We start from the raw sequence: 17,528 nt of genomic DNA on the forward strand, positions 1-17,528 counted from the left end.
CCTGACACTGACCCTGAGTCCACCATGCAGCTAAGCCATACCCAACTGGGACCCTGGGTGAGCCATGCAGCTGAGCCATGCCCCTGACCCTGAGTCTACCATGCAGATGAGCCATGCCCCGACCCTGAGTCTACCATAAAGCCAAGGCACAACCCTGACTCTGACCCTGAGTCCACCAAACAGCAAAGCTATGCCCCCTGAACCTGACCGTGAGTCCACCATACAGCTGAGCTATGTCCCTGACCCTGAGTCCACCGTGAAACTGAGCCTTGCCTGTGACCCTGACCCTGAGAACACAGTGGGGCTGAGCCACGCCCCTGACCCTGAGAACACGGTGGGGCTGAGCCACGACCCTGACCCTGTCCCTGCGTGTGCCACACAGGGCACTTGCTGAGTGCCCTTTTCATTTGAGACACTAAACCTTGAAATAGGTATTTTGGTGCAGGATTGAAATACGAGAGCATCAAGCATTGGGACCTTGCCCAGGGTCATCTACTGGTCAGTGTCAGGGGCACTGAACGGGTCTGACCAGCAAAACCCACGTTCTGCTTTGTGCTCATTTTTTTCAGCAGGTGAAGGGTGATGAGCTAAACCTGCCTAAACTCACTTATTCCTGAAGCTACAGAGGGGAAGATCCTGCCTTCAACCTCCCAGGTGGTTTGGGCAGATGAAGAAAATGTCTTGCTTCTAGGGACATGGGCACCACAGAGAGGCATGGGGGCCCTGCTCGGGGAGCATCCTGGGAAAGCAGCCAGGCTGGTCTGAGTGTCCCCTGCCGGCCTGTCTGCTGTGATGGCTCCTGCCATCATGCTGCTGCCACGGTTGATGCCAACGTGCCTCCTCAACCACATTATTATTATATATTATTATTATTATTATATAATGTATATATTATATATGTATATAATGTATATATTATATAATGTATATAATGTATAATTATTATTATACATTATTATTATAATATGCAATTATAAATAATTGCATCTGGAATGCTCTGTTCCTAGGCCACAGGCTGCACTCAGGGATGGCATTCTGGAGGGAGAGAGACAGGAACAGCCCTGTGGCTGCTCTGTTCCATGCTTATGCTGGGCATTCAGTAAAGATCCACATGGAGAACATCTGCTCCAGCATAACTGGCTCAGTAACAGCTCAGGCGTAAGTCATTTGAAATTGGCCAGCGGAAATAGTACATGTCTAGGTCATACGCTCACCTGAAAGGAAATGACCCTCTGTTAAAACAATAGGTTCCAAGATCATTGGACTCTGATCATAGTATCAGAGTGTTTTTAAGGAACTGAGTTAAAAGATGTTTTGCATTCACAATTATGTGTGTATGTGTGTAATTTTAAAACACCAAACGTCTTTTTTTATTTTATTTTACTGATTTCTAAGAAAAATAGCCTTCCAAACAAATGCTAAGAGTTCCTATGTGGTTCCCAGGACGTATTTAATGACAGAAAAATGCCTAGACAGACCCTGGGTGACTCATGACCTCAAAGACGGCTAATGATTTACCTGGATGACTACTCACACTAGGGAAGAACAAGAGGAAGGTGACAGCCCCGCCCCTGCTGGACGGCTCCTGCCTCCCTCTAGGCACTCACTTCCTCTGATTGTCTGTCAGGGTGATGCCCTGGGCTGACACCTTGAAGTGCACAACTGTGGACACAGGTGGAGGCTCCTGGACCAGGGTGATGCTCAGGGCCTTCTGGATCGCCTGGTGGCCGGTGAGGGACTCCATCTCCACAGAGTTCAAGTACCACACGTTGCAGGCTGGAAGACACCAAGGGAGACACATGTTAGTTGCAACTATTGGGACAGGTGTGTCCTGTTAACACACAGGCAGTTGCTGATGTGCAGACTGGGTTTATGAACAACTTGCGCATGTGGCCTATGCTGGGTGCATGTAAGGCAGATGGCCTTTGCCCCTAATTCTGAAAACATGAACAGTGAGTGCTCCAAGGATGCACTTACTCCCATGTCAAGGCAGAGAATAAGCGAGTTACTAGAGCAAAGCAGACCCGCCTGGTGTGGCTTTGCCTTCCCACCAGCCAGAGAGAGCTTTCTATTCGCCCTGCAGCAGTATTAAACCCTCGTGTCCCAGGTGGAGCCCAAGGCACCTTCTCTGGTCTCAGGGTGGGTATGGACAACAGTCACATTAATACGAAACCCAACTACTGTTATAGGTAAGGAGCCCAGAGGCCCTTGAGAAACAACCATGAGGGAAGCATGTGTCCTCAAATCCTGGTTGCCAAGAGAAGGAATGGCTTGCAGTGAGCTCAGAGAACAGGCTGGAAAAAGCCAAAAGTGGCCCGGCCTCGCCTGTGTCCTGGCTCCCCATGCTGCCAAGGGAGAGCTGTGGGTCTTGTCCCTGACCATCTCCTCTTGGGAGAAGAAAAACAACTGGGCTCCATAACAACCCTTCTTTCCCTTCTAGCCTGTGACCCTGCAGTTCAAGCATAAGTGCATGTGTGACTTTGGGGCATGGGTGAAATTGAGGTGTTCCAAGACATCCAGCCTTAGCCTGAAGCTCATTCACTGAAGTAAACCAGGGCCTCTCCTGCCCAAAGGCTGAGTAGGCTTCCTCCTGAGGAACAGAACTGCCCTCACTCACTTGCCCCTTGTCTACTGTATACATGTCCCTCTATGTGAGCATGTGGGTGTCTTAATTCCGTGGTTAAAGGCCTCTAAAGTTTCACTTAACAGAAAAAGAGTGTTTTCCCACAGTCTACAGCAACACATCTCAGCACTCGGATGCACGGTACGCGCTGGGTAGTGTTGTCTCCCTCGGCCGTGTCCTCCTGGGGTAGGCAGCCCTGGGAAGCAGCTCCATTTTCTCTTTGCCTTTAAGTCTGACTTTTCAGAACCAGCAAGGGCCATGCCTATTGGCAGGTGTGTTGGCAGGTGCACAGACAGATGTGTTGGCAGGTGGTTTGGCAGGTATGTTGGTAGACGTTCTGGCAGATGTGTTGGCAGGTGCACTGGAAGGTGCGCTGGCAGGTGGTCTGACAGGTGTGCCACAGGGTGCATTGACACACAAGCCCACAGATGGGCTAGGATGTCCCTGGGTGTCACAGTGCAGAGTGACTTGTGAGTTGCTGGACCATCCTTTCTATCCACAGCAAAGGCCATAGTGTTTATAGCTGAAGACACTCTGAGGAATTGAGCCCACTATTTTTGATGATCACTTGGTGATATGGTTTGGCTCTGTCCCCACCCAAATCTCATCTTGAATTGTAGCTCCCATAATTCCCATGTGTGGTGGGAGCAACCTGGTGGGAGGTAATTGAATCATGGGGGTGGGTTTTTCCCATGCTGTTCTCGTAATAGTGAGTAAGTCTCACGAGATCTGATGATTTTATAAAGGGTAGTTCCCCTGCACATACTCTCTTGCCTGCCACCATGTAAGATGTGCCTTTGCTCTTCCTTTGCCTTCTACCATGATCATGAGGCCTCCCCAGCCATGTGAAACTGTGAGTCCATTAAACCTCTTCTTCTTTATAAATTACCCAGTCTCAGATATGGCTGTATTAGCATCATGAGAGCCGACTAGTATACTTGGCGATATTTATCAGGTGGATATGAAATGCCTAGAAGTAACCTAGTGGTCCCGCTTCTGAGGAGATTGAGAAAGGAAATATTCTGTAACCACATGGGATAGCTAACCTTCAGGGAAAGACATTTGTGCCACATATTCATTACAGTGGGAAAAACCAGAAACACATTAGAAATGAGAGAGGGGTGAAATTAGCTCCCTCGGTGCAATACCAAGCAACCAGCAAGTGGTAACCAGGAAAATCACATGGCAGCATGGAAAGACGTCATCAGCAATCAGCAGGGAAAGCAGAATAAAAACCATGTCTGCTATGATTAGAACGGGAAAATGAAAAGCATGTGTGCATCAGACAGGAGCTGCGAGGGAGCCTGGAGAATTCAAAACAGACTTCACGAGAGGGACAGTCCGCCTTTGATTTTATTAGCATTACTGTCATGCTGATCATGCAGTTATGAAAGAGAGAAAAAAGGGAAAATTTTGACCTAACTACTAGGAAAATTCCACAAAATTGGCACAATCTCAATCAGTTTACACAGAACCACAGCTGCCACAACCCAGACCCATGCTCTCTTGAAGGAGTCACAGATGGCTTTCTGATGAGGAGCAGTCTTGCTGGCTAGAGTTTGGTAGCAATCTGCTGTTTGGGGAATCTCTCTCCCCAAATGCAGGAGCTATGTCATCATTCCTTAAAGCAGAGAAGAAAATGCTGCCACTAGGGAGGCTGTTCTACGGAGCACACATCAACCAACTGACACCAAGTGCCCCAAAGCCTCTCTCCAGCAGAGAACAGGCATGCCTGCGCCTGCCTATGATTGTCCAACTGCACCTGACCCAAGACCATCCAATGCCACTTGACAGGTGCTCTTGGCCAGAGGTGAAGATTCAGTGCCCAGTAAGAGTTACCAGGAAGGCACCCACCAGACCCATGGCATGGAGTTCTGTCAATTGCTAGGCTACTCTGGGAAAGGGACTTGATAACACAGAACAAAAGTCTGAGGCCCACATGTGGGAATTTGTCCTAAGGCAACAATCCAGATTTCAGAAAAAATAAATAATGCAGAAAGATGGTCCTCTAAGCATTGTCTGTGGTATTAAAAATTAGAAACATGGTAAATGAACATCCATAAGGAGGTGAATTATATGATGGACTATTGTGTAGCCATGAAAAAAATGAGACCTGCATTATGTTTGTAAAAACCATGGGTAAACTTATTATGCTAAGAGAAGAGAAAAGAATCGTACAGGCAGCATGACCCCAAGTACAAGGAAAAAGGCAGCATAGGATTGGATCTGCTTGACATCAGGAGTGGTCTTTGGGCTGGAGAACACTTTACCTGCTGTCCACTCTTCCTCCCAATATTCAGGGGCTGCATAGGGGCAACCGATCTATGAGTAGTTCATTTTTCCTTTTCTTTTATTTTCCATTTTTAAAACTTAAAGAACATATAAGACTCCATTAAAAAAAAAAAAGTATACCTACCATATGCTAAAAAATGCAACTGCAACATTTCTGGGAAATCTATTAGAAGGCTACTGAAAAGAAGTAAGTCTTTCTTTTCAGGATTATATTATATTCCTCTGCTTCAACAAGAAACAATTAAGAACCGAGGCTTAAAACACAAATAGAAATTGTTTTAGAGATTGGAACAAAGGCATAATGGCCTTAATATTTTAAAAAAGGGATTAAACTGGAGAGCATTACAAGTTTATTCCCATCTTTGTGAGTTGTCTGCTAATATTTCTGAGTTTCAGCTTCCTGAATCTTTATAACGGGGAAATTGGACATGATCATCTCAAAGAACATTGCACATCCAGGAGTCTAGGACTCTAAGTGAATTAGGACAACAGATGAAGTTCAGTTTAGGAAAGAAAACTCACTAAATTGCTGGAGGTCATCAGAGATTGCAATAATTCCACCGTCTTGCTACAATGGTTGTTCTGCACTGATTCTAAACACCTGCAGCCAATCCTCCAGGTGAAGATGACACTAGCTGAGGGGTGGTCACTGTGACAGCCTCACTCCTCTGGTGACAGATCTGCTGTCCTGGTTCCGTGGCTTGGAATCGCGGTTAATGTAATGGACAGCAGACATTCGCAGCTCTCAATGTGTTTTAGAAATGAGATTTTTAAAGGAAAGAAGCTCAAGGCAGTCATAATTTAAGCTTCATATATAAATGCCCAACTCAGATGATCAGATACAAACTCCAAGTTCTGAATGAAGTCTTGACTCTAAGAAGACCCACCCTTAAAAAACACTTGGAGTTATTGATACATTTCATACGTAATTTTAAAAGATGGAAGTGCACTTAAAAATGATAAGTCAGGATAGAGGAGAAAGTTTTAATATCTAAAAACAAGTGCTATTAGGATGCACTGTTATGATCAACTAAATTCATTCAATTCATTTATTAATTCCACACTTACTGGGTGAATGCAGGATAACTAAGAAGCTTAAGGAGAAAAGTGAAATTGCGTGTGCCCTGGTGCTACCACATAGGGCTGAATGGGCAGGGCTGTGTCCCTGAGACAATATGGGCACAGCTGGATGTGGGAGCTGAACGCCAGGCCTAGATCTGCCATTCAGGAGCCAGAGCTGCCAACTTGGGTCCTCTGTCTATGACATGGGATGACAGGACACTACACCCACACACCCTGTGGGTGAAGGGGAGGAGACAATAAGCTGGGCAGGACAAGTGCTCTGTGCCTGTTGCTATCACCGTTCTTCTGCGCTTTCTTGAACACTGCCAATGCATAAGTTGTGATTTTAAAACCACTAATTAAAGGTTTTCAAAATTTCAAATACATTTTTAAAAGGTGCAACTGAAACAAATAAATCCATCAGAGTGGAGCTGGTTTTGTAGCCCTGTCTCCTCAGTTGAGAGTGAGTGAGCTGCTCATCAGATAGGTCTACAGTAAATTCCTGCATCCTTCTGGGCACTTCACTGGGACCCACAGACAGGGTCCACTGTCACTTTAACAGCAGAAAGCTAAGAACCATGACGGGCTCCAGGGACCCCCTAAAACAGATTTAGGGGCTGTGGCCCAGGACCAGCCCAGGTCCCTCACAAGGGAAAGGGTGAGACCGGCTTCCCAGGAAAGGCCATTCCTCTTGGGCCAGAAAAATGCTCCCAAGGCATTTTCAATGTCCTATTCATTTAATCTTTTCAACTGCTATGTGTGGAAATATTATTATCCCCACTGACCAGATACAAACCTCAGGTCCGCATGGCTAAGTGATTTGCCAGAGATCAAAATCCTGAGTAGCAGAACATGGCCGGAAACCCATGACCACAGCTACATTTTTCATTTTGGAGCTTCGAGTTTTAGCACACTTGCAATTTGGGGCAAGCTATTTTCACCTTTGTTTTGGCCACAGATAACTTATCCTATAAGGAGAGTCTAAAATAACTTAAACACTACAAAATTCCATTCAAAACAGAGTAATTTTACTTTAGCTTGGTAACAGACACAGTGATGTATAATTTTACAGGGAAAAGCTACATAGAAGAATAATACAAATTGTAGAGGAAATAAGAAAATGCCTATACATTTCATACACCTTCATTGTGGAGTTACACCTGTAAACTACTCTGCAGATATGAGGTACAGAATGGAGGTATTTCTAGTCCAATTTTCTACCAGACTCAGAAATTCCCTCCCCAACATTTCTGACAATAAACACCTACCTTGCATGAAAAACTTAAAACGGTTTTGAAAGTCAAGGTTTGAAAGTCAGCAGTCCCCACTGTCCTCTCTAGCTGTGTCCCTCCCTCATGGCCACAGAACCACAAGAGCCCTATGGTGTGTGGTTTGTTTACAACCTTCTTAAACTGGGGCCACTATGACTGCATCTAATGCTGCAAAAGTAACCTGGCCTGGAACTAGTAAGCGATTACAGAAAGATGCTGGATACAAGGTTAATGTACAAATGGTCAACTGCTTTCCTACAGACCAGCAATAAACAAGTAAAATTTGAAATTAAATACACAATACCATTTACAGTAGCACCTCCCAAAAACTACTTACATATAAATCTAACAAACTATAGACAAGATCTATATGAGGAACACTATTAAACTTTGATGAAAGATACAAAAAACTAAATAAATGGAGAGATATTCCATATTCATGGACAGCAGGACTCAACTTTTGCCAAGATGTCAGTTCTTCCTAATTTCATCTATAGATTCAATGCAATCTCAATAAAAATCCCAGCAACTTATTTTGTGGATATTAACAAAGTGATTCTACAGTTAATACAGAAAGGCAAAAGATCAAAAATAGCAAACACAATATTGAAAGAGAAGAGCAAAGTTGGAGGACTGACATTATTTGACTTCCAGGATTACTATAAAGCTAAAACAATCAAGAAAATGTGATATTGGTGAAAGAACAAATAGGTCAATTAAAGAACTCGAAAGTAGACCCACATGAATATAGTTAACTGATCTTAGACAAAAGAGCAAAGGCAATACAACTGTGAAAAGACAGATTTTTCAACTGGTGGTACAGAAGCAACTGTACATCTGTAGGCAAAAAAATAAAAAATGAATCAAGACACAGACCTTACCTCCTTCACAAAAATTAACTTAAAACGGATCACAGACTTAAAGGTAAAATTTGAAACTATAAAATCTAGCTGGCCTTGGGTTTGGTGGTGACTTTTAAGATACAATACCAAAGTCACAATCCATAAAACAGGAAATCAATAAGCTGGATTTTATTAAAATTAAAAACTTCTGCTCTGTAGAAGAATGAAAAGGCAAGCCATGAAATGGAAGAAAATATTTTCAAAAGGCCTATCAGGTAAAGGACTAGTGTCTAAAATACACCAAGAATTCCCCAAATTTTTTTTTTTTTTTTTTTTTTTTTGAGACGGAGTCTGGCTCTGTCGCCCAGGCTGGAGCGCAGTGGCGCGATCTCGGCTCACTGCAAGCTCCGCCTCCCGGGTTCACGGCATTCTCCTGCCTCAGCCTCCCGAGTAGCTGGGACTACAGGCGCCCGCCACTACGCCCGGCTAATTTTTTGTATTTTTTTTAGTAGAGACGGGGTTTCACCATGTTAGCCAGGATGGTCTCGATCTCCTGACCTCGTGATCCGCCCGCCTCGGCCTCCCAAAGTGCTGGGATTACAGGCGTGAGCCACCGCGCCCGGTCCCAAAATTTTAACAATAAGAAAACAAAACCCAATTAAACAAACAAGCCAAAGGCCTTTATGGACACCTCACCAAAGAAGATATACAGATGGTAAATAAGCATATGAAAAGGTGCTACACATCATAAGTCATCAGAAACAATGAGATACCACTACGCTACTATTAGAAAGGCCACATTCCAGAACACTGGCAACACCAAATTCTGGAGAGGATGTGGGGCAACAAGAACTCACATTCATTGCTAGTGGGAATGCAAAATGGGACAGCCACATTGGAAGACAGTTTGCCTGTACCTTATAAAACCAAACACACTCTTACCATACAATCCAGGAATGCGCTCCTTGGTATCTACACACAGGAGTTGAAAACTTATATCCACTCAAAAACCTGCACATGGGTGTTTAGAGCAGTGTTATTCATTACTGCCAAAACCTGAAAGCACCCACAATGTCCTTTAGTAGGTGAATGGGTTACTAAACTGGTACACCCAGACAAGGAAATATTTGCTGCTAAAAAAAAAAATGAGCTATCAAGCCATAAAAACACAGAGAGGAAACTTAAATGCATATTACTAAGTGAAAGGAGCCAACCTCAAAAGGCTATGAACTGTATGGTTTCAACTATATGACAATACTGGAAAAGTTGAAAATATGGAGACAATAAAAATATGAGTGGTTGCTTGGGGTTGGTGGGGGAGGGAGAACAAACAGAAAGGGCACAGAGGATTTTTAGGGCAATAAAACTATTCACTATGATACTGTAACGGTGATTACCTGTCATTATGCATTTGTCCAAACCTGTAGAATGCATGACATCAAGGTGAACCTAAATATCAAGTCCCTAAACTAGGGACTCAGGTGACAAGGCTGTGTTAATGCAGGTTCATCAACCATAACATGTGCATCACTTTGCTGGGGGATGTTGACAGCGGGGAGGCTATGCGTGTATATGGTGTATCTCTGTACCTTCTTCTCCATTTTGCTGTGAATCTGTCACTGCTCTAAAAAAGAAACTCTATGAATAATTTTTTTTTAAGTGACCTGCTCTGTCTGGCGAGCTGGTTCTTGGGTGTTGTATGTCTCACTGGGGTTGCTGGCAGTGTGGGTCAAATCATTGACTCATGTCAAGTGACTTGTTGAGTCATGTCTCTGGAACATTTTTACATTTACAGTTGCCGAGACAGATCACCCACATCCTGTCTTACTATATTTTCCCCCAAACTAAATCCAGGGCTTGACATTTATTCCACTGAATTTAGTCTTGCTCGAGTTAGACCGGCCCATGAAGGCCTTGCTGATGTCCCAACAACTGCACCCCACCCAGCTCTGTGCAAGCTTCTATAAAAGGAAACCTCCTTCAAGGCTCACAGAAAAGAAAGGAAACCTGAATACTGAAAGTGCAAAAGGAAGTTGTGTCAGTGAGTCCTTTTTCTCCCCAGTCACCAGATGTAGAAATGGAGCTGCATTTACTGACCTGCCCCCTGCTTCAACAGCTCAGCTGCTGAATTGGCTGCCGTCTGGGGAGAACTTTCTGCTATTTCCTCCAATGGATCTGTAGGAAGGGGCAAGAAAATACAGAAATGAGTCCTGCTCCTGACCAAGAATCCTCATGACAAAGTTAGACAATTTGATGACAGAATTCCCAGATGGTGACATGCAATGGTTTTGCAGAGTCAAGAGTTTCTCTTTGGGACAATAATTTGGCCAACAGAAACCATGATCACATTCTGAATAAAAGTAGAGATGACAAGGCCTAACAAAATATTTTTCTAATCACCGAATTAGTCATATGAACAATGACACTTTGAAAAGTAAATCACATTTACCTATATATTAAGTTAGACCATTTTTATGTGAAGTTGTGACTGCTTAGGAAAGTGGGACATACGGTCACATCGCCCTGACATGCTGTGGGTGTTATTTAATTTCATTATGGATATTGTTTAACAAACATAAAAGTAAAAAGAACAGTGCATCCATCATCTAAGTTCAACAACATCAACATTTTGCCCATTCTGTAGAAACGTAAAAATTAAATGTCAATGACCCTGAAGCCTTCTTTGTCTGAGGGTTTTATATTGTTAAACTACAGAATCTTTGCTCTATAGAAATCTTTCATCAAAATCCATGATGTAAAGCTATCTGGGAGCTGTCAGTGAAGTAGAATCTCCTCTTCTCTCCTTAATTTGGATGAACTCATTGGCCTTTTCTTGGGTTCAACCAAGAGAATACGAAAAAACTTCCAGTCTTATTATTTTTCTCAGTGGATCTTCATGGATCTCTAAAACCGGCGGCCTTGACTGCAGACAATCTACACAGAGCCTGACTAGCACTGAGGACCCCTTACCTCTCTCTGGGATAAGCAGCTTGCACGGCAAGGCCAAGGGCGTGATGGAATGCTGGCACACCAAGGCCGTCAGGCTCCCTGCAAAGTGGACAGACAGCAAACAACAGTCAACAACTGCTGTAGATGTTGTGTGCTCAGCCAATTTATCAGCTGGAATGAAACGGATGCAAAGGCTGAGCCCTTATCTTTTTAGCAACTGGTATGTTAGATTAGTGTGCAGCTTTGTATAAAACTTCAAAGAAGTATAAAGTTCCACAAGATAGTTGAGAGGTAAGTAAATGGAACTGTTGATCATTCTTATCATAGACACATCATTACCAAATTATATAAAGACTAAAGCATACAGTTTGTTGGATCTTGAATCAGGAGGGTTGACATCAAGCCAACTCCAACTTTAACCATATATATTACCCCTGCACAATGCTTCTTAACAAAGCTCTAATAACAATGATGCCTAAGGCTGCACTGTGCTTTGTGTGGATTGCTCAAGTCATCTTTCCAACAAGCTCGTGAGGTAGGGAAGGCTCCCAATTTGCAGGGAAGGGAGGGTGCTCTGTTGGGAGCTCTATGTTGTTCCTTGTGCTGTGGGATAGGGTCACGCTGGAGCTCCAACCTTCTCAGGACTTACCTGCCTGCCAACTAGGATAGAATCTTATTGACGTCTGTAATTCCCACGTCTGATATGGTGCTTTTCATTTGTTTGGTTTTGACAGAGCTTTTAAGAACAACTTCAAATCTAGTTTATCTTAAAGATAATAATGCAGATCAGCAGGATTTCAGAACTGGGGACTGAAATATGAGTAAACCACCATAAGAGTGATGGTCCCAAATCTCAGGTTGGTGAGCAGAGGGAATCCAGGCCTCATGAGTTCAGAACATTGACAGCAACCTCTCAAGCAACTCACCGAAATATGGTTCATTCGAGCACCCTTTCAACCGCACTCCCTTCGGGGTACACTCGATCAAAAAGTGCCGGACGAGTTCATTGGCCAAATCTCCAGCTGTGGCAAGAAATTTAAAGAAAGAAGAATTTTTTGAAAATGGGAGCATGGGAGAATTCAATAGAGAGAACATAAAAGCCAGGAGCTACAGTTGAAAAGGCTCTTCTCTGAATACGAGTCCAGCCACTGCAAAAGAGGCTGCCAAGAACCATCTTTGTCCTAGGAATGGTAGCCGGGCTGCAGGACAGCTGGATGAGCACAGGCTAGGCCAGATACAGGGCGGGAACCCTTGCAATGACAGTGTGGGGGCTGGAGAGGTCCCTTGGGAGAGGCCCTCAAACATTGTGCAAGAATCCCCAACGAAGGGAATGAGCTTGCAGCTAAGAAAGAGGATCATGAATCTCCAGCTGAATCCCCTCCCAAAGAGGAGAGGTGAGAAAGGCTCAGACACAAAATGATACCTATAATGAATCGCTGAAAAGAGCTGGAAGGAGGTCAGTCTTCTGGGTGGGATTTAACCAGGAGCCTGGATCTTTAAAACCTTCCAGAAAGCAAGCACTCAGCTGCACGGGAGCAGCACTCTACCACATTGCTATTAATAGTAAACAGTGCATCTGCTTTAGGCCAGCCCATGAGTCCAAAGAGAAAACACATCATAAAAAGCCACTGAATGGCAAAACTATCTGAGAGTGGAAAAGTACAAACAGCACAACCAAAAGAACAAGAAGTCACTGCCCTATGCTAATGAGTCCAACAGACCTTCACAGTGTGCTGTATTTCTGGGATCCAGTGCTTCCTTCATCACCCTCCATTGGGGCATGTCTGCCTAAACTTCTAATATTTCTGGTGTTGGAAACCTCCTGGCAGCAAGATCCACTGGAGTTGGGCTTGATCCCCAGTGCCTTGCCCACAGTAGGCTTCCAAAAGATGTTTATAACATGACAAATATCACTGTGTCAGCATTTCACAAGGGCAGTAAAGCTTGCAGAAAAGGAAATGATCAGATTCCATAAAAGGCTGTGTTGAATTAAAGTGGGATAAGAACATATTGACATTCAGTTGTGGGAAGAAAATGACGCCTGGCTTCCAAACTGAAGGGGACACCAAGCGTGGGTCTGGATTCCACTTGTGAGAAATGGCTCAGTGGGAAGTCCTTCTGGCCAGGGCTCTCTGGAGAACAGCATCCAGAACGTCCCTAGCTGTCCCATCTCCAGTTTACTGGAGGTGGTATGGTGAATGGTTGTGGCTCTTTATGACCTGGTAAACTCTTTGCTCAAATTTATCCTTGGATTGTGAAATCTGAATGTCAAATCCAGGGACAAGATGAAGACACAGCAGCCAGATAAGATTTCACCCAGAGGCCACCAACAACACTGGGTTTCCTCAAGTCTGCTATTCTAATATCCCCTATTTTGTTCCTTTCATCTTAAGATTGAGTCCAAAGTCTGTCAGAGAGGCAGGATGCATGCACAGAGGTAAAAACAGTTATATACTCTCATCTAGATTCCAAAAATGCATGCAGAAATGTTATTTGTCCTTGCTTTAAAACTTTACACGGAAACGAAGGAGCCAACCAAAATCATCCATCATTCCTGCTCTCCCAATAATCTCTCATCTCTGCAGACTCGCCAGATGCTCTTGGTCCTGCGACCCTCTTTCCTGCCATCATCATTATTCAGTTTCAGTCCTCAACAATCAGGTCTAATTCAGCTCTCCAGCTACAAAGCCCTTATCTCCACTCAGAAATAGCATCGTGTTGGGCTTCTTATGCTGGAATTCTGGATGCTAGAAGATCCTACTTTTCAAGAATTATCTGTCCTTTCTCCCCTACACAACGCCTTCTCTCTACTTCGCTTCAGGACAGTCAGTAGCCACAGGCTTCGGGGCTGAGCTTTGACTGAGCCCCGGGTCTTTCCCAGCCTCACTCCCCACCCCTTCCACTCTCACACCATTACCTGTGCCAAAATGAACCCATCTATGTTTCCCGGAAACGCTACAGCCCTGCCTGAGGCTGGACCTCCTGGCAGCCAAATCATACATTCCACAGGGTGTAACTCCAAGGCGATTTTCTCCAGGAAGCATGAAGGAGAGGTTTCATCCAAGGATTTGGAAAAATTCTCTCAGGTATTAGGCACAGAGCATGAGTGAACCAGGTGGGTGTCTCACTTTTCTATAAACACAGGGAGTTTAAAATCCAAGCTGCTTCTGATTTCCCCACTCCTAGTGAATCAAGCTGTCCTTACTGGGAACCAACGACCTGCAATGTCCCCTCAGTCCACAATTTCCATTTGGGGAGACAGACAGAGTGAAAGAATAGCTTCCCTTTCCTTAGTCTAGTCTGCGGCATGGTAGCACACAAAGATGAGTATAATGGGGCAAAAAGGGCAGGGGGAGAAAAAAAAAAAGAATAAACCGAAAATCAAGTGTCCACCAACAATAGAATGGATCAATTGGCTGTAGGATTTTCATAAGATAGAAAGCCAGAACTTCCAAAGAGAACAGCTACAAGCAATCTTAGAAATATGATTGGTGGATGCTGGTGAGGTTGTAGAGAAAAAGGAATGCTTTTGCACTGTTGGTGAGAGTGTAAAATAGTTCAGCCATTGTGGAAGACAGCGTGGTGATTCCTCAAAGACCTAGAGGCAGTAATACCATAGGACCCAGCAATCCCATTACTGGGTATTATACCCAAAGGAATAGAAATCCTTCTATTACAGGTTGGTGCAAAAGTCATTATGGTTTTTGCCATGATTTTTAATGCAAAAAGGATTCAGGCAGGCATAGTCCTTTACCTGCATTAGAGATCATCTCATGAGTCTAGGCTTATTCTAGTATCACTTTTAATCCATCTAAAAATGCCCTACTGGGTATAGATACAAGAATAGTACTCACAGTATGCTAGTTTTCATATAAAAAATGTGTTTGCCTGCATTTGGACAGGTAACCAGTGAAAAGACACACACGAATCTACTCCAGATGGTTGCCCAAGGGAGGTGACAGGGTGGTGAGGGGGGTAGAGCCGAAATGGAAGCAAAAAGGGCTTAGTGGATGCCTTATCCTATGGTTCTAATTTTTGAACAATGAAATGGATTACCTATTCAAAACAATAGAAAATAAAATTAACAAATTAATGTTCTTTCTTAAATTAGGTGAAAACTTTGTAAAATATACCTGAAAAAATAAATACTAAGAATAAAATTTGTGAGTATTGTTAAAGTCATCTTTTATTTTATTAGCCTAAAAATAAACCAACAGAGTTTCTCTGTGGATGAGCTGAACAGATCAATAGGGAGCAGTAACCTTACCTTTCTTGTTCAGCTGCAGGACTGAAGGTGGGGGCGTGGCCACCTTCATGGCCAGGCCATAGGCCCCTCGGAAGGAATGGCTGTCTCGAACAATGAATGAGCCCGGCTCCTTGTCCTTCAACATGGCGATGGCTGGAGAAAGGGAGGAGAAAGACAAGAACGTCTGCCGGGTGGACAAAGGTCTATGCCCACTCATAACCTTGGGTAGGTCCTCTTCCCCTTATTCTTTTTGCAAACTGGATCAGTGGGGACCTGGCCGGGATCCCTCTGCTTGGCTGGAAGAACTACATGTCCATGCAGTTGAGGGACCTTCAGGGAGGTCTCTGTGGTGTCGTGTATGTTTCATGGGTGGGCCTGCCTGTTGAGGAGGCAGAAAGGACAGGAACATCCCTCTCTTTAGCTAGACTGAGGTGCCGGGCACTGTCCTGTGGGCTGCCCATGGAAGAACACAGGATTTCTGTTAATCCCACAACACCTGTGATGTCCAAATGATGGTCCCCACCTGACAGCCCAGGAAACCAAGGCTCACGCTGAGTAAGAAACAAGACCAGATCCAAATATACACAAAGGGGAGAAACAGGCAGTGGGAGGGAGGCTGTCGCAGCACACCCTGCCTCTGCTTGGACACTGCCCCCTGTGGCATTTTTCTTAAAGATTTTAGAACATGAGAACATGAACTCTTTCAACAGCATAAAAGGAAAGAAGTTTTTTTTTTTGTTTTTTTTTTTTTTTGAGATGGAGTCTCGCTCTGTTGCCCAGGCTAGAGTGCAGTGGCATGGTCTCGACTCACTGCAACCTCCACTTCCTGGGTTCAAGCGATTCTCCTGCCTCAGCCTCCGGAGTAGCTGGGACTACAGGCGCGTGCCACCACGTCTGGTTAATTTTTTGTATTTTTAGTAGAGATGGGGTTTCACCATGTTAGCCAGGATGGTCTTGATCTCCTGACCTTGTGATCCACCCGCCTCAGCCTCCCAAAGTGCTGGGATTACAGGCGTGAGCCACTGCGCCTGGCCAGGAAAGAAGTTTCTAATTACACTTTCTGATGATAGAAAGGGCATACCCAAAATGTTACTGAAAATTTAATACAAATTCCAAGATTCACCAAGGAAGTAACAAAAACCTGGCGTGCAGGTGGCCCCCTATCCCGTGGCTCCATGGCTGATGTGGCCAAATGGGCCCAGCCTGGATGGGGCTGAGGACACATTCCCCATGTGCCCGCCAACCCAGGGCCTCGCACAGTGGGTCACCCAGCTTCCCTGGTGATGCTGGTAGGCATTCAACTAATCATAATCGTTGCTTCAAAAAATCTCTCTCCTTCATGGCCAAAATCTGGCATTTCCAAGAAGAGGGAGTGGGTTAGGGTAACAGTAACCTCAACTCGATACTGCCCAGACAAGCCAGAGTGTTCCCTGATAACTAGACTACATCTCAGAATTTCTTTTCTAGACATTTACTCTTTATTTTAAAAAAGGGAAAACTGGGGATTTAGAGTATAAAGTTATACATAATTACAGCCATGGAAATGCTGCCTTTCTGGAATGCCAAAGGCTCTGCCTGGAAGCGATCAGGGCGCAGAACATGAACCAATAAGTGCTGGGATGCCCCCGGCATGCCTCAGTAAATACCTCCACGGCGCACTCCCACAGAGGCCCCTCACATGCCCCCAGGCCTGCCCGGACCCACAGCCAAGGCATCTGTCTGGCTATAGGATGAAACGAATGGTTTCTTTTACACATTTTTCAATGTCTGCACCGTGGCCCTGTGCACAGGATGAGGGCACGGGGAGGAGCTCAACATGCCCCTGGGGATGAAGCAGGAGCTTCTAAACAGCACGCAGTGGGAAGGATGGGCAGGAAAACACAGGCAGGCTCACCGTGCATGCCCGAGACTGCTGGTAGCTCCAGCCAGGCCTGCAGCCGCCCATGCAAGGGACCCAGGGCTGGGTGGGGGGCCTCCTGGGGCAGGGCACAGGCCCTGGGAATAAACCCTGAATTCTGGTGCACGTTTTCTCACAGCATAGTCTATAAACTTGGAGGCTGAACATGCATGACATTTTTTCAGTTTTTAATTTTTATTTTTTTGAGATAGGCTCTCTCATTCTGTTGCCCAGACTGAAGTACAGTGACACAATCATAGCTCACTGCAGCCTCAACCTCCTGGGCCCAAGTGATCCTCCCACCTCAGCTTCCTGAGTAGCTGGGACTACAAGTGTACACCACCAC

The 17,528-nt window shown here is 44.7% G+C and overlaps 1 protein-coding gene across 7 annotated transcripts in view; it reads right to left on the bottom strand.

Moving 5' to 3' along the window:
• Nucleotides 1–17,528, bottom strand: part of TNS3 (tensin 3) — a 308,216-nt gene that overhangs the window by 7,037 nt on the left and 283,651 nt on the right. For all 7 annotated transcript variants that reach the window (XM_016957426.3, XM_519088.9, XM_016957425.4 and 4 more), the window contains 5 exons: nt 15,307–15,438; nt 11,966–12,061; nt 11,061–11,138; nt 10,188–10,265; nt 1,608–1,776 (listed from right to left, as the gene is read on the bottom strand). In XM_016957426.3, coding sequence (XP_016812915.1) covers nt 1,608–1,776; nt 10,188–10,265; nt 11,061–11,138; nt 11,966–12,061; nt 15,307–15,438 — 553 coding nt within the window. The remainder of the gene's footprint in view (nt 1–1,607; nt 1,777–10,187; nt 10,266–11,060; nt 11,139–11,965; nt 12,062–15,306; nt 15,439–17,528) is intronic.

This window comes from Pan troglodytes, chromosome 6, assembly GCF_028858775.2.
Source record: "Pan troglodytes isolate AG18354 chromosome 6, NHGRI_mPanTro3-v2.0_pri, whole genome shotgun sequence".
NCBI classification, from domain to species: Eukaryota; Metazoa; Chordata; class Mammalia; order Primates; family Hominidae; genus Pan; species Pan troglodytes.